This window comes from Lepisma saccharinum, chromosome 19, assembly GCF_977018435.1.
Source record: "Lepisma saccharinum chromosome 19, izLepSacc3.1, whole genome shotgun sequence".
NCBI classification, from domain to species: Eukaryota; Metazoa; Arthropoda; class Insecta; order Zygentoma; family Lepismatidae; genus Lepisma; species Lepisma saccharinum.
This window is the reverse complement of record NC_139247.1, coordinates 60,784,711-60,808,835: the sequence shown is the minus strand read 5'-3', so window position 1 is coordinate 60,808,835 and position 24,125 is coordinate 60,784,711. Positions and strand designations below refer to the sequence as shown.

General features: G+C 35.0%; 1 protein-coding gene across 5 annotated transcripts in view; it reads left to right on the top strand.

Moving 5' to 3' along the window:
- The window catches only part of LOC146002880 (zinc finger RNA-binding protein-like), an 81,875-nt gene that overhangs the window by 40,062 nt on the left and 17,688 nt on the right, over positions 1-24,125 (top strand). For all 5 annotated transcript variants that reach the window (XM_083140915.1, XM_083140912.1, XM_083140913.1 and 2 more), the window contains exons 10-14: positions 16,108-16,261; positions 17,077-17,339; positions 18,548-18,740; positions 19,907-20,057; positions 21,085-21,185. In XM_083140915.1, coding sequence (XP_082997041.1) covers positions 16,108-16,261; positions 17,077-17,339; positions 18,548-18,740; positions 19,907-20,057; positions 21,085-21,185 — 862 coding nt within the window. The remainder of the gene's footprint in view (positions 1-16,107; positions 16,262-17,076; positions 17,340-18,547; positions 18,741-19,906; positions 20,058-21,084; positions 21,186-24,125) is intronic.

The window sequence follows — 24,125 nt, the reverse complement described above, 5'->3', positions numbered from 1 at the left end:
TATCTTATTAGTGCATGCAAATAAATGGATCTCGCCTCAAGACAAAATTAGATATCCATATATTGCATAAACTGTTTGTTGCAGAGGCAGTGTACAGAACTTGGTACCAAATGTTTCAGATTGAAAGAACAGATAAAAAACTCAACAGTTGCTGGATACCAGGTTTCTGTCCAGCTGGAGGATAGAAAGTTAGTGATGACACACTCAGCTCGCTTCGATGTATACTGATGAAACATCTATGTTCCTTGTTTTGTAGTTTCTGAGTAACTTTCTAGAAGGTGTGTACACAAATGGAATTTTGTAGCTTGAATGCTTGGAGGAAGAGAGGAGATCTGAATTGTTTTAAAAACTGTTGGGATGTGACTACAGTCTGCTCTCAATTCTACAACCCCGGAAATAACGACCCTCTCGAAGTAATTACCCTTTTCCTGGGAACCATGAAAAATTTGGCAAAAGAGTTCAAAAATTGAAGGAAATCAGCTGAAACACTCATTCCCTTCACGAGCGCTATACCGCTCACAAGTGGGTCTGATCTAAAAATAGACACCACCACGTTATGCTTGAGTGATATCCAATAGCATTTGACCTCTGCCCTCCTGTCCCCTAAGTGTGCCAATGTTACCCTGCATGCAACTGCCACTACACAACATACCGGGCTTGTTTGCCATTCTGATTTCGCTTGCTCTTGGATACGTGAGAAGAGAAGATGAATGTGTTTCCCATTTCCTTGTCCTAAGAGCTTCTGACAACTCGCAGGGGAGATGGGGGAAGCAGCATGAAATGACTGCTAGACTTGCATTCTTTGTCAATGTCCATGGCATGTCAAGGTCTTTCACCTTAGAAATATTTGTTCACCAGTGCCACAAGAGAAATGTGAGATAAGATCGCAGGAATGTTCCAAAATACAGATGTGTGGTGCCTGGAAGTCTCGCCAGTCTTTCTAGTTCTGACCTAGAGTTCAGTAGGTTCCCCGTGAGTGAGCAACTCTTATCCTTGTAGCCGACAACTTCCGGTAACCATTTTCTTTCAAAACATGTTCTTTGTTCCCTGTAACACCTCATAAAAAAATGAAACTGTTAGAGATAATCAGTCACATAGCCCAACAAAAGATCGTCAACCTGCTTAATGCGTTAGTCATCGATGTTTCCGCAAAAGTTTTACTTCGATCTTACATGCATCATAACACCCTTTTCCCACTTCATACGGTTTCCTACCTCTGCCGATGTCATAATATTTGCCAAAAAAGTGTTCTGCTGGCCGAGTGACTTCTCACTCTTTTCCTGTCTGCAAATGAGGTGGGAGGGGGGAGTGCAGATTGTTTCAGCCACACTTTTCTTGCCCATATTACAGGCGAATGTGGAAGTGGACTCTTCCTTAATACATTCTTGAAAACGAACAAAAACTATACAAGAAAAAAAAATGGGCCTCCCCCTTTCCAAGCTCATTCTCCACCAACTGGTGTGCATAGCAATGTGATAATTGCAGAATTCAGGTCTTTTTTTTTTTTTTTTTAAATGTCTGCATATGAAATATTGTCCGTATTATTGTCTGTTGCATGGTAAAACATAAAGCAAGGATCATTTCTTTCTTCACACTGCTGATAAAACTTCTGTCTTCGACAGTTGCATTATCTTTAAAATGCTTAGGATTTTCTCTTTGGTCACCTGTTGCTCGAACTTCCAGCCAGTCTCCTTGTTTTTACTCTGCAGCTGGCAGCTGGCACCAATGTTTCGTCGAGCATCTGCAATGTGTGGCTTGTGGATAACAGCCATGACTCATCAACCCCCCCCCCCCCCCCCCTGAAGGAAAAAGTTATTGTTTTGAATCTCTCAAAGCTGTTTTGATTTGAAGAAAAGGAAATTCGATCTCCAGAAGAGTTAAAAGAACTTCATTTTCTGCACTTTCTGATAAGGAAAATTGCAACTTTTATTTTGCACCTTAAACAAGATAAAAACATCTTGAATACTCAGAACAGTGTTGGAGGGAAATGCACACAATATAAAAATGCTCAATGTAGGAATGGATGCTGAGACCGATTAAAAAAAATAATTATTCAAGGTAGAAACTTTTGGCAGATCCAGTGTATAACATCGAGAATACTCCTAAATCCAACATTAAATCGTCGATGAACGTGAGAGTAAATACCGATCTCCCATTTTGATATCTGAAAATGCAGTTGCATTAAACATGTTTGCAGTTCCTTTTATTCTGATGGGCTAATCGGGACTAAATATAGTATGACAATAAAAATAATACATTGTCATAACTACATTTGAAAATGGTTAGGCTAAGTCCAAAGTTTCACATTTGTGCAATATTTATAATAATTTAGTCATATGATTACTCACAATTTATTCATATAATGCAATTAAATGTCTGAAATTATTATTTAAACTAATTTTATTAAATATGATGTTTAAAAAGCCAATTTGTATATAATGACAAAATTATCAAATTGTGCAATATGTTGAATTCATATTCATAACAGTTATTTTTGACTGACAAAATAAAAAACAAATATTTTAAATCATATGTGTTCTTTCAGACAAGAAAGATATGATACATTCAAATTTATAATTAAATTTATTGAAATTATGTACATTTGCATTGGCATCAAGGTTTATATACAAAGGTCAACTCTTTAAAATTGTTCAATGTCTTATATGATGTCATACTTGGTATTTTATATCAACATTCATAAAATGGTAATTGTAATCATTAGATAAGTATATTGTGATATACATAGTAAAATAGCTGTAACAGAGCAAATATGTACATTTACTAAACAAACATTCAAGGTGTTAAGCAGTTATGGACAAAAATATAAAACAAAAACAATTGAAGATAACTCATACTAAAAAATCTGGCTTGAACTAGTTGCTCTAATACTAGTTGTCTGTGACTTTAAAGGAATCTCAAGATGGATGGTACATAAGTAAAAATGTGACTATTGGTGAAGGTTTGATATCATTAAAAATCTGGATATATTGAAAGATTATACTTTACAAATTAATCTTTAATAGTTTCTTTAAACTATAAAGAGACATTTTGTTGATAACAGAAGCTTGAAAATGGTTTTATAATGGAATAATCTGTATAACGAAAAAGGAAAGATTTGGAACTGGTGTAAAGTGCCTAGTTTAATAATTGAGAGCAGGAAATTATTATCTGATGGCATCTGCATTAACTAGCTAGTAAATGAATATTGCATTATCTAAAATGAGAATCTTATGAGAAATAAGACTAAGTGAGTGAAATATTTTCGGCATTTTGGATGTGAATAAGTCAAATGTGAAGTTTTGAAAATTGAAGGAAGCCATCTTGTGGACCTGATTGAAGAATTTGACATGTTGAGTGTGCTCAGAAGTAGAACTGAGGCATACTCAAATATTTAGTGAAGGACTTGCTCTGTCTCACAAGGAGATAATAAAGAAATGTTTTCTACATATAAATAACATTTATATGTTATAAATGTTCTTGTAAACAATTGCATAATTTGATGCTCTTATAACATTTGTTATTTCTAGTTATTTTATCAATGTAATAATTATAAAAATATTTATTATTGTATGAACATAAACACTGTTCATCAGTATATGTAAATTTAAATTTCCTTTTCAACATAGCACCATAGTTACCTATTGTGCCGATACCGAGTTTAAAATATACTGACAAAGTTGTCATATAAATAAGATTATGAGACGTCAGGTGATTAGTTGAAAAGGTTCAAGCTTATGATAATCTTTGTATTGTTTTGCTTCTTGTTCTGGTTTCTGAGGTTAGGTGTTTTTACCTTTAAATATGTCAGATCCAAAGGGTGATTTCTGCTTGGCAGATGTTATGGCTGCTCTCAATGCTATCAAGGATGGCCAAACAGAGCTCAAAGCTAATCAGGAGGATCTCAAAGCTAATCAGGAAAAGACTGATGCTCAATTGATAGAGCTGAATGCTAGCCAGATGGTGCTTAAATCTGGGCTGACAACTCTTCAGCAATCTTCTGATGCTCAATTAAAAGAAATTAGAATTGATCTTGCTCAATATAAGAAGGAGTGTTTGATAAGAACAGAGAAAGTGGAATCTCATATAAAAGCATTATCCATGAAAGTGGATACTGATATTTCTGCAGTATCCTATGTTGTGGAACAAAAGATGGAAAATTTGGCTAAGCAAGTTGGTGCTGTACAAGAAGAACATGCAGATTTGGCAGAGCGACTGCATGTTGATATGAGACACATGCAAAAGGAATGGTGTGAAACTAAACAGCATTTAGCAAATACTTTGTCCTCTCTTTCAAGTTTACCTAAACCTTCAGTGTGTGATGGTGCTTCTTCTCCACAAATTCAACCTAATCAAGAGATGAATTCTGATCAATTTCAGTACAAAGTGCTTCATAATGAAGAGGATGGTTCAGCAGGTAATATGCCTAATGAACTTATTCAAACCATGCAAGGACTTGTGACAAGTGATTGCAAATTAGTGAATAATGATCTCTCTCAGGACCAGGTTCTGCAGGAACAAATAATGGGTGTAAAGCTAGAAGTTTTAACATTGGTAAAAGAAGTGTTGTCACCCATTAGTCAGTGTAGGTTAGAATCAGCTGGCAGAAGAACTCTTACAAAGAGAAAACGTGCAAAAGTTCCTACAGTAGTGAATAGTTCTGATAGTTGTGTTGATGAGGATGTAGTGCGCAGGCATGTATCTAAGGTATGTGATAAAGCCACTAATACTGAAACTGAGTCATCTGGCTCAGAAGAAAAGTTATTTGATTCTACTAATGACCGTAGAGGAACACCATCTGGTCATCGCCAAGATTATGTAAAAGATGATTCTTGTTTGCATCATAATAAGTACATAAATAAGAGTGATGTAAATGGTCCTTCTCAAAGTGCAACTTTTGCGACTAGTACTCAATATGACAACTCTTTACCGCACCGACAATCTTTCATAAAGCCACAAGAATTGTGCAAGTTTCCACAGTTTGATGGAATCTCGATGGACAGAATGCCATCGGAATTTTTGGAGAAAGTTGAGGAAATGATGGATATTTACAATATCAAGGAAAAGGATTACATGCAATATATACCTAAGTTACTCAAAGACTGTGCAAAAAGTTGGTACACTCAGAATAAATCTTCCTTCAATACTTACCATGATTTTAAAAAGGCCTTTCTGTCTCACTATGAGAATTCTAGGTGGAAGAGTGTCACATTGACTCGGATACTGAATACTCAATTTTCTAGAGCTGCACATGGTAACTTACAGAAATTTGTAAACAAGAATTATAAATTGCTCAAATCCATCCAGCCTCATGCGGAGGAAGCACACTTGATTGCACAAGTGGCTACGCTTTTGCCATTTAAGATCAGAGAGCACTTTGTGGTAAATAATGTTGAGACATTGCAAAGAGCATTGCAAGCCATAGAGAATTTTGAATCGCTTAGAGACATCCCACTTAAGATGAGCAATTCAGAATATGGTGCAAAAAATCGAAACTTTAAAGCTAAAGTAGCTCAAGTGGCTGTGGAACAAGCTTCTAGTGCAGATAAAGAGAATACATACTCTCGCAAATCAAATTACACAAGAACTAATTTTCATAGGAACTATGACAAAACAAACCTTGGGGTTAAGAGCTACAATTGTGGAACAGATAAGATTCCCACAGTAGCTAATGGTGTTGTTTCCCAAGCGGAAAACTGATGAGGACTCATGTTGGGGGAGGTAACATGGGTGCTAATAATGTATTAAAGCCTCCAAATAAGAATAGATTTGCCTATAATAGAAACACAATGGAAACAGACATTCTAACTCCTATACTTGACAATAATCAATTAGTAGGAGATAGCATGATGCTTAGACTTTCACAAAATATCTTAGGTGAACCCGTGAAGGTGGAAAAGGATGGTACACGGCACATTGGATTATGTGTTTCAGGTCAAACAATAGATCAGCTAAGACAAAGAATGGAATCTTATAATAAGTTATCAGACCAGGTAATGTTAATGATTGGCACGAATGATCTACTGAAACGGAGAAATGAGGATGATATCAAACAAAGCTTTAACAGACTGATACAGGTCATGAAAAATAAGACAAGGAATATAATTGTACTTACCTTACCACCAATTCCGAAAGTTATGCATTCTAGAGGGGATCCAGAATGGGTCAGATGGCAAAGGTACAATTCTCACCTGTTATCTCTTCAAGATGAGGATAAGGTCAAAGTGCTAAGTGTCTTTTCTTTGATGATGATGACAAGATAAATGAAACTCTGTATGAACAGTACATTGGTCCTCGTACACAAAATCGTCTGGATATGATTCATTGGAATCGTGCGGGCATGTGCAAGTTGTTGCAATTTTTATATAGTATGAGTGTCATCCGAAATATGCAGTTGCCTGTCAAAAGTGTGCATAATACTTTTAAGACTGAAGTGTCAGTTCATGCAACTGAGATAGGTGACAAAGAGCGCAACAAGATTGGACACTTAAATCAGGGAAGATCTCACGTTCCTGAAAATCAAAAAAACTAGTCAATTCCCTTTGCCTTGAGGCAGGTGACAGAGGGTATGCTATAAACCCTGCCATAGCAGTTGTTAATGTTGGAGATTGGGAAAAAGGATTAGAAACTGAAGATCAAAATTACATGAAAGAAAATTACCGACCAATCAATAATGTTCCTAATGGTTCGAATACTGCAAAAATTTGGGTTAATATACTAGATCATAAACATTTGGCTCTATGTGATAGTGGAGCAGAAATTAGTTTGCTTTCCTATCAGGTGTGGAAAAATATCTCTTCTACAGCCAGTAGGCCAAGATTATTGAGTACTAAAAACATTAGACTAGTGGATTTTACAGGCTCTAAAAAGAACAAAGTTTTAGGTTTAACTAGGCTTATGATTGTTATCGGTTTGCAAAGTTTGTTGGTACAATTTTTAGTGGTTCAGAATCTGCAGGTGGATATGATCTTGGGCTTAGATGTTCTATATGCATTGCAAGGTACCTTAGATTTCTCTAAGAAGGCACTTGTATGTGATAATGATAAATATGATGTACTTGCCCGTTTCGTTCCATTGGAAAATACTGTAGATGTGGATCATTATTATGAATGTTCTTTTGTGTCAAGTTCTGAGGGTAATAAGGTGGATGATGAAACAATATTAAATATTTCCGGTCAGTTGGATCAAACTGAGATGTTGTCGGTAGTTGAAAAACAGAAATTTTTAAATATATTGTATAAATATAAAAAATTGTTTTCCATTAAACCAGGTTTATGTAAAAATTATGTGCACACAATGGAACTGGATACAGACAAACCCGTGGTAGGTCGAAACTATCCTATTCCATTTGCATACCGGGACGAAGTTAGAGAACAGATCAACACCATGTTGGAATGGGACGTGATTGAATTGTCCAACTCTGAATACTTATCCCCTCTATTGGTTGTACCTAAGCCAGGTGGAGGGATAAGAATGTGTGTTGATCTAAAAGGGATAAATAAGCATGTAAAGTTGATGCAAATTCATCCCGTAAAAATAGATGAGTTATTAGTACAGTTTCAAGGTTGTAATTATTTCTCATCTATAGATTTAGGTAATGCCTTTTGGCAAATTGCTTTGGATGAACAAAGTAGAAAATACACAGCATTTTCATTCGAAGGTGTGTTATATCAATTTAAACGTGTTGTATTTGGATCAGTGAATGGCACCGCTGTCTTTGTAGATGCAATGAATAGAGTTTTGGCTGATTGTAAGGATTTTGTAGTGGTGTATGTGGATGATATCATTATAAGATCCAAAGACTTTGATTCTCATCTGACACATGTTGAAAGTGTATTTAATTGTCTACTGAAAGCAGGCATGACCCTTAAAATAGAGAAATGTAAATTTTGCTGCAGGGAGATAAAGTTTTTGGGTCACATCATTACCCCAGAAGGGTATCATAAAGATCCAGTTTTTGTCAAGTCTATAATAGAGTTACCGGAACCTAGCTCAATTAAACAATTGCAAAAAATATTAGGTTCCTTAAATTGGATTAGTAAATACATAAAAAATTATGCAATGTTTGCCCAACCCATGTATGAGCTTCTCAAAGCTAAACAAAAATGGTGTTGGAATAAAGAGGCATCTGAAGCATTTCAGCTTTTGAAGGAAAAAATTGCTGAACAAGTAATGCTTGCATTTCCCGATTTTGAACATAATTTCTTTGTTCAAACTGATGCTTCGATTATTGGAGTAGCGGGTTATTGTTTCCAGATCATAGAAGGAGGGTTCAAGCCTCTTGGATTTGTCAGCAGATTGTTAAAAGATTATGAGAAATCTTATACATCTACTGAAATGGAGGTGTTGGCGATCCTATATACTATAGACAAATTTGCTTCTATACTAAAAGGGAGGCATTTTGTCATTATTACAGATCATAAAGCCCTCACGTGGTTGGAAACTGCCCACACGTGGAATGCTCGCCTCACTCGCTGGTTCATCCAGTTACAGATGTATTCATTTGATGTTCAATATTGCAAAGGCAAGGAAAATGTAATCGCTGATTTGCTAAGTCGATCTTTTCCTTGGCAGTTGGACATGCATTATCATGTCAACTACTCCGAGTTGGAATTAATGCTGCAACCTTTGTGTGACTGTAAGGAACTTGTGAATGCACAGAGAAATGATATCGAATTGGATGAGATCATTTCCTATCTCTCTGGAGATGTTGATACTGATAATTCTCGCTGTAGGAATTGGCGGAAACAGTACTGTCTCAGGGAGAACATATTATGTGTCAGGGATTTTCACAGACCAGAAAAGTTAAGGATATGCTTACCTGCCTCCTTAATTGGTAATATGCTCATCAAGTTTCATGATGAGAGTGGTCATTTCGGTGCATCTCGGACAATGGCACAAATATATAGAAATTTCCGATGGAAAAACATGTTTAAAGATATAAAACAATATGTTGCTGATTGCGATACTTGTGTCAGGTCAAAGCCCAATAAACATCCTGCAAAACATTTAGTTAAAATACACCTGACCAGTAAACCTGGAAAAGTCCTTTTTGTGGATTTGCAAGGTCCATTCGTCATGGGTTCTAAGCGGGAGAGATTTTTGTTGACAGTGTTGGATGCTGCAAGTCGGTACTTGTTAGCTTATCCTATTGTCAACAGTAATGCAAATAGTCATCAAAAAGCTTATCAATTGTTATTTTGTCCATTTGGGTATTCCTGAAAAATTGATTGCCGATAATGGACCTCAATTCAGATCTCATCAGTTTGCAGATAAAATGAAACACTTAGGCATCATGTTAGTGTTCACTCCTCCATATCATCCGTCCTCCAATATGGTTGAGAGATATCATGCAGAGCTTAACCGCTTAATGAGAGTTTTGTGTCAGGATAGTCATACCCAATGGCCTGAAAAGGTTAATGTTGCCCTTCATTGTTTAAATAATGCAATTTCATCTCAAACAGGTTATGCCCCTATAGAACTGCGATTAAATATGGAACCTAACATGAGCATATTCAATAATATCACTGAAGATGAAGTAATGTCATGGGACAATAAAATTCACATGGCACATCTAAAAAGTTTTGAGGCCAGAAGTAAGAAAACAAACCAAATCAACCAAAAACAACAAGCTAAAGTTTCCATATTAGTTGGTGATTTGTTGTTTGTTAGAAACAGACATAAAGATTTAGAAAATAATCCCATTAAGAAATACTGCTTCTTGTTTGAAGGACCTTATTTGTGTGTTGAGAATCATGATGATTCAACAGTTACATTGTTAGAATGCAACACTGGTAATCCTGTGAGTCAAGTGGCCATTGAACACATCAAAGTGTGGAAGTGTTCTAATGCCAAAAGGTATAAATGGCTAGAAATTTTGCAAAACTGCAACAAGTCACATGAGGAGCTAATAAAGAGATTGTTGCAAGGATGCAAGGTAGATGACATACTTGTCAGATCTTCAAAGGAAACAGATATTTCTGTAGTGAAGATGTAAGATTAAGTAAGCGTTAAGGGTTGGTTGGTTGGGAGTTTCTTATTGACTGAGTGTCAAGGGTGGTATATAAGACCTCAGTTCTTTACTTTTTCGTTCTTTGTATATTAATTTTAGCATTATGAAATTGCTTATGCGGACATGTTGTTTATTTTGTTGGTTTGAAGGACAAAAGATACTTCTTCATTCCACAACCATACCCACAAGGGTTGGTTGGTTGGTTGGTTGGTTGAGTTCTTCTTCTTAGGATGTTGGTTAAAGGTGGTACTGTGAGTCACAGTACTTTGTGCAGAATTTTTCTTTTGTCGGCTGTCAATGTAAAAATTTTCTCTTTTTCGTGCTTCTTTTCTTGAGTCAGAAACATTAGTTCAGATATGAAGTCTTCTTCTGTAGAGTTTGCTTTAAGTTGATCTTCATGATCCAATATCGGTCCTCATTCATATTTCTTGATCCTTAGTTGTGTTGAACGGTGGAAAAATTCAATATAACAAATATTCTTTGTTATGTGTATTTTGGAGTGCAAAAAATGTATAATATAATGTGATGGCATGTGCATAATAATTTTGAATGCTAAGATTTAGCTTTGGCTTGAAAAATATTTACTAGAGCACAAAGATTCCAAGAGTTGAATCGTAGGCTCAAATAGGAATGAACTTGACAAAGAGCAAAGAGATTCACGTGTTGATCCAAGCTTCAGTCAAGTAGTTGTTTCCTTTAAAAATGCTAGAATGCATTATGGCTCCAAAATGTGTTCACAAAGGGCTGAATAGTAAGTTCGAGCCATGACGCTGCGAGTTCAGGAACAACAATTATTTATGATTTATAATTTTAGTGCGCACATCATAATTTATACATTTCTTGCATGAATTCATTTGTGATGTAAAAAAAATCTTATATTCAGCACTCCGTAAATCTGAGGATGTTTGCTTCTTGATGCAGGGACTTAGATTTTTGTCTTGTTAGCTGATCTTACCAGATAAATGGATGAATTCCCAATGGGAAACTTAGTTGGATCAGAGGTTACTTACTCTACATGTAGAAAATTATTATTAATATATTTTTTTTGGCTAAATAAAGATTAATATAGAAATTATGCTCTCAGGTTGAAAATGAAGTTCTGAATGGTGCTTCATGGGTTGACAATAAATAATAATGTTAGGTAGGTACATTGTTTATGTAAAAATGATTCATGTGGTACTTCACTAGATAATAATTGTTGGTATGTCGAACTTGAATTTCATTTTTTCAATATTATTATGTACTAAAATTTCATTATGCATAGTTGCACTGTATTGGTTCATGATGAACAAGTTCTTGTTGTATTGTTGGAAAACAAATATTCAATTATACTCAATTGATTATAATGCTAAACATGTAAACAGTTTGTAAATATAGAGGCATTATATTAATTATTATATGTTAAAAGTCTCAGTAGTGCTCAGATCTGTTGTGGGTTCGTCCCTTGTTGAGCGCCAGTATGACAATAAAAATAATACATTGTCATAACTACATTTGAAAATGGTTAGGCTAAGTCCAAAGTTTCACATTTGTGCAATATTTATAATAATTTAGTCATATGATTACTCACAATTTATTCATATAATGCAATTAAATGTCTGAAATTATTATTTAAACTAATTTTATTAAATATGATGTTTAAAAAGCCAATTTGTATATAATGACAAAATTATCAAATTGTGCAATATGTTGAATTCATATTCATAACAGTTATTTTTGACTGACAAAATAAAAAACAAATATTTTAAATCATATGTGTTCTTTCAGACAAGAAAGATATGATACATTCAAATTTATAATTAAATTTATTGAAATTATGTACATTTGCATTGGCATCAAGGTTTATATACAAAGGTCAACTCTTTAAAATTGTTCAATGTCTTATATGATGTCATACTTGGTATTTTATATCAACATTCATAAAATGGTAATTGTAATCATTAGATAAGTATATTGTGATATACATAGTAAAATAGCTGTAACAGAGCAAATATGTACATTTACTAAACAAACATTCAAGGTGTTAAGCAGTTATGGACAAAAATATAAAACAAAAACAATTGAAGATAACTCATACTAAAAAATCTGGCTTGAACTAGTTGCTCTAATACTAGTTGTCTGTGACTTTAAAGGAATCTCAAGATGGATGGTACATAAGTAAAAATGTGACTATTGGTGAAGGTTTGATATCATTAAAAATCTGGATATATTGAAAGATTATACTTTACAAATTAATCTTTAATAGTTTCTTTAAACTATAAAGAGACATTTTGTTGATAACAGAAGCTTGAAAATGGTTTTATAATGGAATAATCTGTATAACGAAAAAGGAAAGATTTGGAACTGGTGTAAAGTGCCTAGTTTAATAATTGAGAGCAGGAAATTATTATCTGATGGCATCTGCATTAACTAGCTAGTAAATGAATATTGCATTATCTAAAATGAGAATCTTATGAGAAATAAGACTAAGTGAGTGAAATATTTTCGGCATTTTGGATGTGAATAAGTCAAATGTGAAGTTTTGAAAATTGAAGGAAGCCATCTTGTGGACCTGATTGAAGAATTTGACATGTTGAGTGTGCTCAGAAGTAGAACTGAGGCATACTCAAATATTTAGTGAAGGACTTGCTCTGTCTCACAAGGAGATAATAAAGAAATGTTTTCTACATATAAATAACATTTATATGTTATAAATGTTCTTGTAAACAATTGCATAATTTGATGCTCTTATAACATTTGTTATTTCTAGTTATTTTATCAATGTAATAATTATAAAAATATTTATTATTGTATGAACATAAACACTGTTCATCAGTATATGTAAATTTAAATTTCCTTTTCAACATAGCACCATAGTTACCTATTGTGCCGATACCGAGTTTAAAATATACTGACAAAGTTGTCATAATAGTTTAAGTGAAATCCAATTCCACTTTAAAAACTTTTGATACCAAAAGTGTAAGATCGAAAAACACAAAATACATGAAGGTTTCAACAGTAGTTCCTTACATTTTTCTGTTCGGCTGTAGATTAGAAAGTTACAGTGATGACACACTCAGCTCGCTTCGATGTATACTGATGAAACATCTATGTTCCTTGTTTTGAAGTTTCTGAGTAACTTTCATGAATTTTGTAACTTGAATGCTTTGAGAGAGCAAGAGGATGGGTGACCTGACCATATTAACTTTTTTATGTAATATTTATGAATATTATTGCAGAATCACCTGACGATTAGCTGTGCTAACTATGTAGCTGAATTTGGTAGTGCCGTCATTAGTGGCATGCACATTTCGTTTTTGACAAAAACATGAAATGATAAGACACGTTGCAGGGTTAAATTTTCATGTTTTGGAAAGTTGTGAGGAGCATTTTGCTACCGTCTTTTGTCTCAAAATGAACTGCAAAATGTGAAATAATACTCTTATACAAGTAATTTGGTTGTATACATTGGCAGTATTGAGTTCAAAGACAGTATCAACAAAGTGGTATCATCCTGTTTTGTGTGGAAAAGTAGTTAGGTTTGTGGTTCCTGTACCATAAATTTTTTGAACACAACATTTGTAGTTTGTTTTCCAACAAAACGTTCCTTTTCTTTCTGGATTACCCTTGTATGTTGAATTTTAAGTAATGAAGAAACACAGTGGAGAAAGGTGGTGTTTAACAAACTATTCATGTCCAGTGGTGATTATTATTATAACAGCAGCTCGTGAGGGTGAGGGCCTATCTACCAACTGCCAGCCTTACTCCCATATGCCTCAGCTGACGTGGGAGATCATGCAAACTGTTACAGAGTTAACATGTGGTCATCAGGACGAACCCGCATTCGTCGTAGGTTCTTCCATGATCATGTTATACTACTCATTTGTAGCTCCCCAATTTTCTCACGATGGTGGGTGGCCAACGGTTCCATACACTGGCCAAAATACCCAAAGAAAAACCCCACTCCCCCCAGGAGAGACGAACCAGCATGTGTCCCGTAGCCAAAGCCCAAAGCACGATGCCTTAGACTACATGGTCATGGTGCGGGACAGTGATGATTATTAGTTCATACATACAATTTTACAATTTAATGAACCAACTTTAAGTGCGACACAGTGAATCCATGTATTTAAAAAAAAAAAAAAAAAAAAAAAATAACAAAACCATCGCAAAGAACTTGCATTTTTTATATTAAAAGTTTGAGATCGAAAAACACAAGATACATGAAGGTTTCAACAATAGTTTCTTACTTCCATTTTTCTGTTCAGCTGTAGATTAGAAGGTTACAGTGATGACACACTCAGCTCGCTTTGATGTACACTGATGAAACATCTATGTTCCTTGTTTTGTAGTTTCTGAGTAACTTTCTAGAAGGTGTGTACGTAACTTGAATGCTTGGAGAAGAGAGGATGGTTGACCCTATTAACTTTTTCATGTAATATTCATGGATATTATTGCAGAATCACCCGAGATGAGCTACAATGTAGCTTAATTGGGTAGTGTCCTCATTTGGCAGTCTTGAGTTCAGTTCCCTACATGTTTTTTTTTGTAGAAATTGCAATTGAAATTGAAGAGGTAAGATGCCATTCACATAACCCAGATCTGAATTCTTTCGATAACTGTTGGAATGTGGCTATCTTTCAATGTATGTTGAATTTTAAGTGATGAACAGCCCAGTGTGGGAGTGTTTGATAAACTTTTCATGTCCAGTAATGATTATTAGTTAATACAAATTAATGGACCTTCTTCGAGTGCGAAACTATAAAATGCATATCTTTAAAAAACCGTATGTAGCAAAGCTAGTGTAAAGAACTTGTGATTTTGATACCAAAAGTTTTAGATTGAAAAACAAGATAACTGTTTCACAACATTTCTTGCTATCATTTTCCTGTCCAGCTCTAGGTTAGAAAGTTACAGTGATGACACACTCAGCTCGCTTCGATTTACACTGATGAAACATTATGTTCCTTGTTTTGTAGTTTCTGAGTAACTTTCTGGAAGGTGTGCATGTACATTGTCATGAATTTTGCTTGATATCATAAGTGATTTAACCTGAGAAGAAAGAAAGGAAGGATTGTTGAGCCTAATAACTTTTGGTGAACTGTTTATGCAAATTATTACACATTCACATGAGAATGGGCTCTGAATTGGTTAGTGGTCTCATGTTTGGTACAGTCTTGAGTTCAGTCCCTGGTACAAGTAGCAATATTCAAAGAACCTTGATCCATTTCTCTGCAATGGTTTCCGTAGACATTGCATCATTCCTTGAAGTTGTAAATGTCATCCATGTAATCCAGATCTCGGTCCTCTACTAAACTGTTGGGATGTGGTTACTTTTGAGTGTACGCTGATTTTGTAACAAGTTTTCAAATTATTGAAAATATGTACTGCTTTGGAATTTGTGTCCCTTCCATGTTGTGATAAACTTAGCATACATAAAATGAACTGCCCATATTCTTTGCCTGGAAATATACACCTCATGCCAAGTATGTACATGCAAAAAATGCATGATGTTTTTGTTTCCTTGGGATTGGTGATACACCCATACCAGCGATTATTATTACTGCATCCAAATTAAAGAATTTGTTCTTGCTACCTATGGTTTTAGATCGAAATAACACGAATAGTTAGGAAACTGTTCCAACAAGAATTTAAAGATGTTACTTGCAACAATTTTTCTACCCAATCTGTAGGTTAGAAAGTTACAGTGATGATACACTCAGCTCGCTTTGATGTACACTGATGAAACATCTATGTTCCTTGTTTTGTAGTTTCTGAGTAACTTTCTGCAAGGGTGGACATGCACATAGGCATTGATGTTGCTTGATGTAAATGATTATAACTTGAGTGCTTTGAGAAAGAAAGGATGATTGGCCCTATTAACTTTTCTCGCTAATTATTATTTCTTAGTGTAAGCCTAACAAAGTTTCAGGGAGCCATGGACTGTCGCTTCAAGGGGAAAGACTTCAAAAGTCACATTTCTTGTGTTATACAACAATGATTAGGTGAAGTTTTAAAAACACTAGTATACTTGGTGAAGTTGGTTGTGAACGGTACTTTTCCCCCGACCCTTGATATATAACAAATGACAAATGTAACTATTTATAATTTGCTTCCAGGATGCTTGAAGAGGAGGAACGTATGTATTGGGAAGAGAGGAGACGTTATGAAGAAGAGATGGAGTACTTTGAATGGTATCGCCGTTATGGAAGAGATCCACGTGGTTTGCCTCCTCCTCCTCGACCATTTGGACCTGGAGTTCCTCCAATGATGGTTAGTAGTTTAAGGGTCAACAGCGGTCATTTGTTTTTAATGTTCTTTCATGAAATTCTGTCCGCAAGATCATAAATCTATTGCACCGAACTCCGTGACAGAGTGGTTAGCACATCGTATTACAACCAGGGGTTCCAGATTCATATGTCTGTATGGGTGTTTGTGAGTGTCCATTCATCAATTTCATCATATCACTCATCCCCAGCTTCGCAAATTAGCCAAAAGTGGCAGAAATGCAAAGTAAAATAAACAATCAATCAATTATTGTTGTAGCAACTTTGTGTTCTTTGTTAGGCTAGATGAAGTAGATAAGAATTTTGTTTGACCAGGAAAGTGAGATAAAGTGCATGAGGCAAAATTATGAAATTCAGTCTTGTATGTATCTTACTCGTGAGAACGATCTGGAAAAAGTGCGAGATTTTTAATGAATTTTAGTTAAGTTCAGTAACATTGTATGTGTATTTTTGATGTTGCAACTTTCTAGTATGGTGGAAATCTGTAAATTGTCCTTTTTCATAAAGCTATATCTTGTTATATATTTGTTCCAGTACTTGTTCACTTGTAGGTTTCTTGATAATTTCCACATAACTGTCATAGGAACTAAAGCAGGGAATTTTTCAAAAATTGTACTATTGTAGTGGTTTTTCGAAAGGAGGACTAGTCCAATGGAGGCCCATCAATACAAAATGTAGAATGCTGTATTTCCTGGCAATAAGATTCATTGTAGTTGAAAGTTCATATGATTTAGTGCACATTGTGTTCCATTAATCTTAAAGGAGCTTTCCATATTTATGATATTGCTTTTAACTTTCCAGTTTTTCCCTCAACCTGTGCGACGTCCAGATTCCAGTGATGATCGACATGTCATTGCTCGCCATGCCGAGATCTATCCCAAAGAGGAGGAACTACAGGCTGTCCAGCGCATCGTGTCTCACACAGAGAAGGCTTTGAAGTTTGTGTCTGACCAGTTGGCTGATGAGGCTGCTCCTCGAACAATTAAGAAAGAAAACTCAGGCAAGAAGGAAGTTGTCACTAAGAAAGAAGAAGATAAGAAGGAAGATGGCAGAGATGGTAATCTGTAAGTAGTACTGCTTTTTTTTTTATTTTAAACATGTAATTGTGATATAAAATATGATTGGTAGAATTATTCAGGTGTTGAAATGTAGAAAAATACAGGGTGCCTGGTCACCAGGGGCCTGAATTTTCAAATTCAATTAAAAAATACACACATTTTTAAAATATTTCGAGTTCCCTTATGGAACTTGCTTATGTGTAGGCCCCCCTCTTGTCTTCTCCGTACTGAGGTGGTGTTTGAATGGGGTAAGAGGTGAATGTTCACTACTTGCAAGCAGTCCTTGAAAGGGATATTGTGATTGTTGACATGGGCAGCAACAGTGAACTCCAGGTTTTTGGTGAAGGAACCATGCTTGTTGATCCTGCGTTTGAGGGATGTACATGTTTTCCCCAGTTTGTGTGTGTGCATGTCAGTGACAGTAACTACACAAGCTCAACTTGCAGATTTTAGGGATGGGCCGATATGAAATTTTGGCCGATACCGATAAAGTACCGATATAAAATTTACCGATAACCGATATTCTACCGATCCGATCTAAAATTAGAAATGGTCCTAGAAGAACCTGAAATGTTCATTGATCTCCTTAATAAATGTGTGTTTCGTGGTGACTGCAGTGCAAAAGAAGTTGAATATTTAGACACTTACTTTTTTAGAAAGAAGGGCATGGAGATTATCCATAAAAATTACAACAAAATGGCAGAATTTTGCACTAAATTATCAGATATTTATCGATATATCGGATCTGTAAAATAATCGGTAATTTTACCGGTACACCGATATGCCCATATTGGCCGATACCGATAGAGTACCGATTAATCGGTCCCATCCCTAGTAGATTTTATGCTACAATTGTCATTTGTTTTTTAGTATTAATTATTTAATTTTAGTCACTGTACAAGAAAAAATAAATTTTCCATCATTTGTAATTGTATCAAAATACAAATTGATTGAAAGTTGTACTAACTCAATCTGCAGTTAATGCCAGAAATGAAGTACTGTTGTGTTAACAGTATTTTTCTCTAAAAACAAAGCAAATATAATTTACCTATCTCCGTGTAACCACCAAACAGATATCTTTAGATACAATAGCAAATATATTCACTGTAAATAACACTTGATTTCATGTGGTCAATGTTCTTGTGTATTTGCAATATGCAGTTAAAAAAACATTATTATTCACGAAATTGTGAGCTGTATGTTTTCTTTTGCAGCTTTTCTTTCCATAGAGAGAAGGATGACAGTCAACTTCCTCGTGTACTTAAAGGAGTGATGAGGGTTGGCGTATTAGCTAAAGGACTTTTACTTCACGGAGACCTAGAAGTACAATTAGTAGTTTTGTGTTCCGAGAAACCAACAAGATCTTTACTTGAAAAGGTTGCTGAACATTTGCCACGTCAACTTCAGGTAATTTGTTGTAAAATTGTAATGGGAATATTTCAGTGTAAAATTGTTGATAAATTGGTAGTGTAAGTTTGCAGTCAATATTCCATCATTGACGATCATTTAGACCAATTTTTAAAAATGTATCGTCATTTTGGGGTAATAGGATAAATGCCAATATTTTTATGAAATACATGTCTTTATGTGGGAATTGTTATGGGCCCTGAGGTATGTGATTTCTACTGACATGTTCATATTTGGAGCTAGTAAATTAACCTGAAAGAAGTGTGTTGCTGCAGTGGAGTTGGAGGTTAGTTACCACTGGGTTTCGTGCTTCATGAACCATAACCAGGTGGTGATCAGACAGTGAACAACACTTTTGAAGAAGATGCCCAAGGATACAAGAAGTAGATCATGAAGTTCATCCAGTACATTTTTGGACTGCAGTAGAAAATATATGATGTGGGAGATTGACAATGCTGTATTTCCCTGCAAACGAAAAAGTTTGGGATGATTCCCAACCAAATCTCTAGTTGTAATTTCACGGGCTTACTGAAAGAACACATGATTTCATATAGCTGTTGAAATTTTGAACTAATATTTTGGAAATATGTTTGCATATGTGTAAATACAGTATATCATATTGCTAGTCACTCAAATTTTCAGATTGTAATTCATATATCAAAGCTGATACTGTTACTGATTCACATAAATTCCATCCAATACTGATGCTTGAACATTGTAGCAAGTAAAAAATTGTGTTCAAAGTAATTATAAGTATTCCAATGCAATTATACTTAATCAATCTGGCAGTTTTGCATTAATACATTCAAAGAATAACACAAGAGATAATCAGAATATTAAAATAGCTATCATTTGATTATGAAATTTGCTTACACATTTTTGCATTACTTAACAGGATAATTTGGACTCTGCAAAAGTGTCATGCATGATTTTTGCGAAGAAAAGTATTGGAGTTCAAATTTGAATCAATACTTGCTGAAACCGATACACTGCCATTGTTATTGGCTCGAACCTAGTAAGTGAACAGTATTGTTGCAACCCAAAAGTATCCATCAGTACAATATTGGTTATTGTATTAGTTCTTTAAACAATGGCTTCATATTGATTCATCCTACCTTTCCTCAATATTCCTGTACTACAGTATTTAATTTCTTCTCTTTCTGCAGACTGTAGCACCTGATGAGAAGTATGATCTGAGAAAGAACGTGGAGGAAGCCGCTATAGTTGTTAGCAGTGTGAAAGAGCCCCATATTACAGTGAATATTACACTGACATCACCTGTTATGAGAGAACAACTGCTGCAAGATGGAAGTGGTGGTAAGAGCACCATTTGCAGGTTACCACGGTTCAGAGGTATCAGACTAACCAGGGGTCGCGTGTTGAATGATGGCAACAAAATGTTGCTGTGCATTTCAGAAAGTTCATTTTTGCAAGTTATCTTTAAAGTAATGACCGTGTTGCTCCATGTTAGATGAAATTAAATTCGATTTTAACATTTGCATTTTCATAATTAAAGTAAAATGAGAAAAAAAAAATATGCCGTGGCCCCTGGGGATAGAGATTTTGTAAGTTTAGAAACATTCCCCTCTTTTTGTAAAGTGCTAGCCTGGGGGCATAGCTCAAAGCAGGCTAGCATGTGTCAGGCCACGAAAAGGATAAGTTTTTTAGCAACCCTGATCCAACAGGTGTTTGCACATTTTCACAATTTGCTTTTGTTGTAAATGCTGTAATTTGTATTGTATATTATGTAATTTTCGTGAAAAGACGTTTCCTTTATTAAGAGTTGGTCTTTTCAGTGACATTTGTTCTTTTCATGAGCCTGTTACTGCTAAGATTCTAGGTGTCGACATTACATCCACATGAAGAGGGGAACCATCTGAATTGTTATGCTGGGCAAAAGGAAGGATTTTTGACCATAAGGAAGCACTTTTACAGTCACAAGATTTGAGTCACAAGTAGTACTTTTAGAGATGTAGTTTTTGTAAGAAAAAAATAATAATTGCCCAGAATTAATTAAATTAGAACTTGACATAATTTGCTAAATGTTTTTTATGGAGAGTTCAGATTAGTAAGCTAATATCTTTAATTTTTGGAGTTGTTGCCAGTCATTGTATATTTCATGTAATGTTTTAACTGTTTCTTGTAATTGTAAATGAAGGTCTAAGTTCACTTCAGAACAGGCTGCATGGTTTAGTAGAATAATAGTAGCGCTGGGCACGAGTATGCTTTTTTTTTTCCTTGTGACGCAATGCTTTGACTTGAAAGTGTTACCTTTTTGGATATGGTCAAACACCCTTATTGCCTGGTTGGTGTCCTGATTTGTTCTTCGCTCCCTCGTCCATAGACTCTCAGAGTCAGGCGCAGGTGAAGGATCCTCCTGACGTGCTGGACAAGCAGAAATGTTTGGATGCCCTGGCAGCTCTGAGGCATGCCAAGTGGTTCCAGGTTTGAAGGACTTCTTTTTGTTTCACTTTTCAGCCTTGTGTGTAATTTTAAATATCTCTGTCATGTGTTTATTTGGCTATTTATATATACATATTTATAGGCTTCTTTAAAATTGGCACTGATAGTAATTTTCATGTAATTTAAGAGTAGACGTATCAATCAGAACTTTCCTTTCTTTTTCTAAGAAATATATATGGTGGTACAGATTAATTAAGCTGTAAAATCAAAATAACAGCTGTTGATAGGAATTGGGAAAGAAAAATTGTATTTTTTGTGATGATCAATGTTAAGAAATAGATATATTATGGAAGTTGACTATTGGCATTAAGAACTATCACTGACATGGAGGCACGTAGCAGGTGTAGGTAGGGCCTCACGTTGCAGGTGATGTGATCAGCACAATGCTCTGATCTTCTCTCTCTCCCCCCCCCTCCCCCAGAGGGACCTATTAAATAGACCCTGGGTGATCCCCAGAGCTGTTTTATGCAGGAACATTATCAAAAAGTCTTCCATTGTGAGATCATCCACCCTGGGAATGGAACCTTATTTTTCTGAGTCCATTACCTTGCCGATTGGACCATTGTTTCACTTTCCCAATAAGAGGCTAAATACATGTAGAATTTAAAACCCAAAATGCAGAGCAACAACCCTTTGAGGCCCGAAATCTGCCAATGGGATTTTTTGTTTTGTCATGACTGTTGCAGATTTCCATGTAGCACCCTAACTGGCCCCAAAATATTTCTTCCTCACTGGTGTGCAGGTTTAGATGAGAAGGTTGTGAAATATCAACTCTCTTAAAAACCACTGTAACTAATGTGCTGAGGAAATTTACATGGGTAAAGTCAGTAAGTAGTTCCAGCTCATTATTTAAACTAAACGATGCATTTGAGAATAACAAAGATATGTACTGAAAGTGTTCTTGAAAATCCCTTCAGGATAAAACCAAAAGAATTAAGAAGTTTTCCATTGGCATGTTCGATTCCACTTTTTACTGCAAGTTCATTCTTGACTAACCTTGGGCCTCCCGGATGGTGCAGTGGTTGAGTCATTGCCTTGTAATCAAGGGGTCCCGGTTCGATACCTAGTTCGGATCCTACTTAAAACTGTAGGTCCAGTCCCAATTAGCCATACTGTGCATAAGGTAGACTTCAACTCTATCAATTGACTAACCTTCTCGCAATTTGAATTGATGCCACTACTTCAGAAGATTGTTATGGATAAATGGAGTAAATTAAAATCAGGGTTCTGTTAGCAGCTGTTGTTTGGTTCTGAGGTATTGATTTATTTTGTGACATCATGTATATTTCAGTACATAGATAAATCTCTGATGTAAATACTTGTAGATTAATTTTTGCATATAAAATTAGGATGACATCTAAGCTTTAGATGGCAAGGTTAGTATATACTGTATGAATAGTTTGGTTTGTTGTAAATGACTTCCTTCTGTGTGTGTTAATACATGGTCATAAAAGGAGAAGTTCTGATAGTATGTACTGGGATTATGTTGAAAAGGGTATGGAGTGGATTTTCGTGTCTTGAAATAAGTGGATAATTCATAAATTTGAAACTTTTTAAGGACAAATTGGAATAAGTAATGTATATACATTTTTATTTCATAGCAGGTCTTTGCTTTAGAATCACATATTAATTGAAGTTCCTTTATTTATATTTATAATATGAATTGCTAGTTGCCTTATAATGTCTGTTAAAAATCCCAGTAAAAGTAATTTTGTCAGGTAAATCGGTAATAGATTGAAGGGTATAAGTAGCTTAAGAGATTTTCCGTGTGTGAATTCATGATCCCTCGTCGGTAAGCTTCTGACCAAAATTAGGTGCTTTTATCATAAATGAAGTTAAATGCACCACATAAAGAAAACCAATGCCATGTTACTGTGCTTTTTCTAATCTCGAATTTTTAATCAACGTCACAACATTATATTCCGCTTAGATGTTAATGTGGAAATGAGAATAGTTGGAAATTATGTGATTATTCTGTACTTGCGAGAAAAAGAATTGGATACTTTCTGGTATAATTTCCTCATAAACTTTAGCCTCTGTCAGAATGAGACCTTTTTCATTGTCTTTGTGAACATATCTCTTTCTTTTGCTTGCCACAATTTCCATTTTGTGTTGGTCTTTCTTTCTTTTTCCCTGTGAGCACAGTATCAGTCCTGATCATAAACATGACATTTTAAACTACCTTTAATCTTGATTTTTTACCAGTAGTTGTAATCTCCATCCAGTAAAATTTAGAAAGACTACTAATGTATATTCGTTTTAATTGAATTTACACACATATCCCTCCAAACATTAATTATCTTATATTGTGTGATTGCCTATTATTTTTTTAATCAAAAAAGTATTGTTCATATTTTGAAGAATCCAATTCACTGAGAAGTTGTTCTTTCAATATACATTATTTTTAAAAATGAGGAAATTAGTGACCAGTAGTAAAATAATTTACAATAAATTAGAATTTGCCAAGAGTTAGAATAGCAGAAAAATGACCTTCAGTTACTCACAAATAAGTTTTGAAATGAATCACTTCAGATATGCAAGTTTGTAATGTTTCGAAAGTAAGATAAATTTTCTAAAATCCTTTGGAAATGATTCTTTGTATCTAGTTCTTCATACGCATTTTCCATATTGTAATTCATTAAGTAAAATCCTTTTTTGTTTGTCATGCAACCTGCATCCAACTCCCATGTGGAATATAGTGTAAGTGAAATTACATGTACTTATGAATGCCAAGAAATAACATGGACCCAAGTAGATTTGGATTAAATTATTCAAATCTTTGATAAAAATTAAAGGTTTCTAGTTGCCTGAACTCGGGCAGGACACCGCCCAATGCATCAGTCTTGTGTGTCTGCTGGTGAAAATGACAATCTTTACCACTCATCCTACAGTCCAGACTCGGCCCTTGGGATAACCGAATGC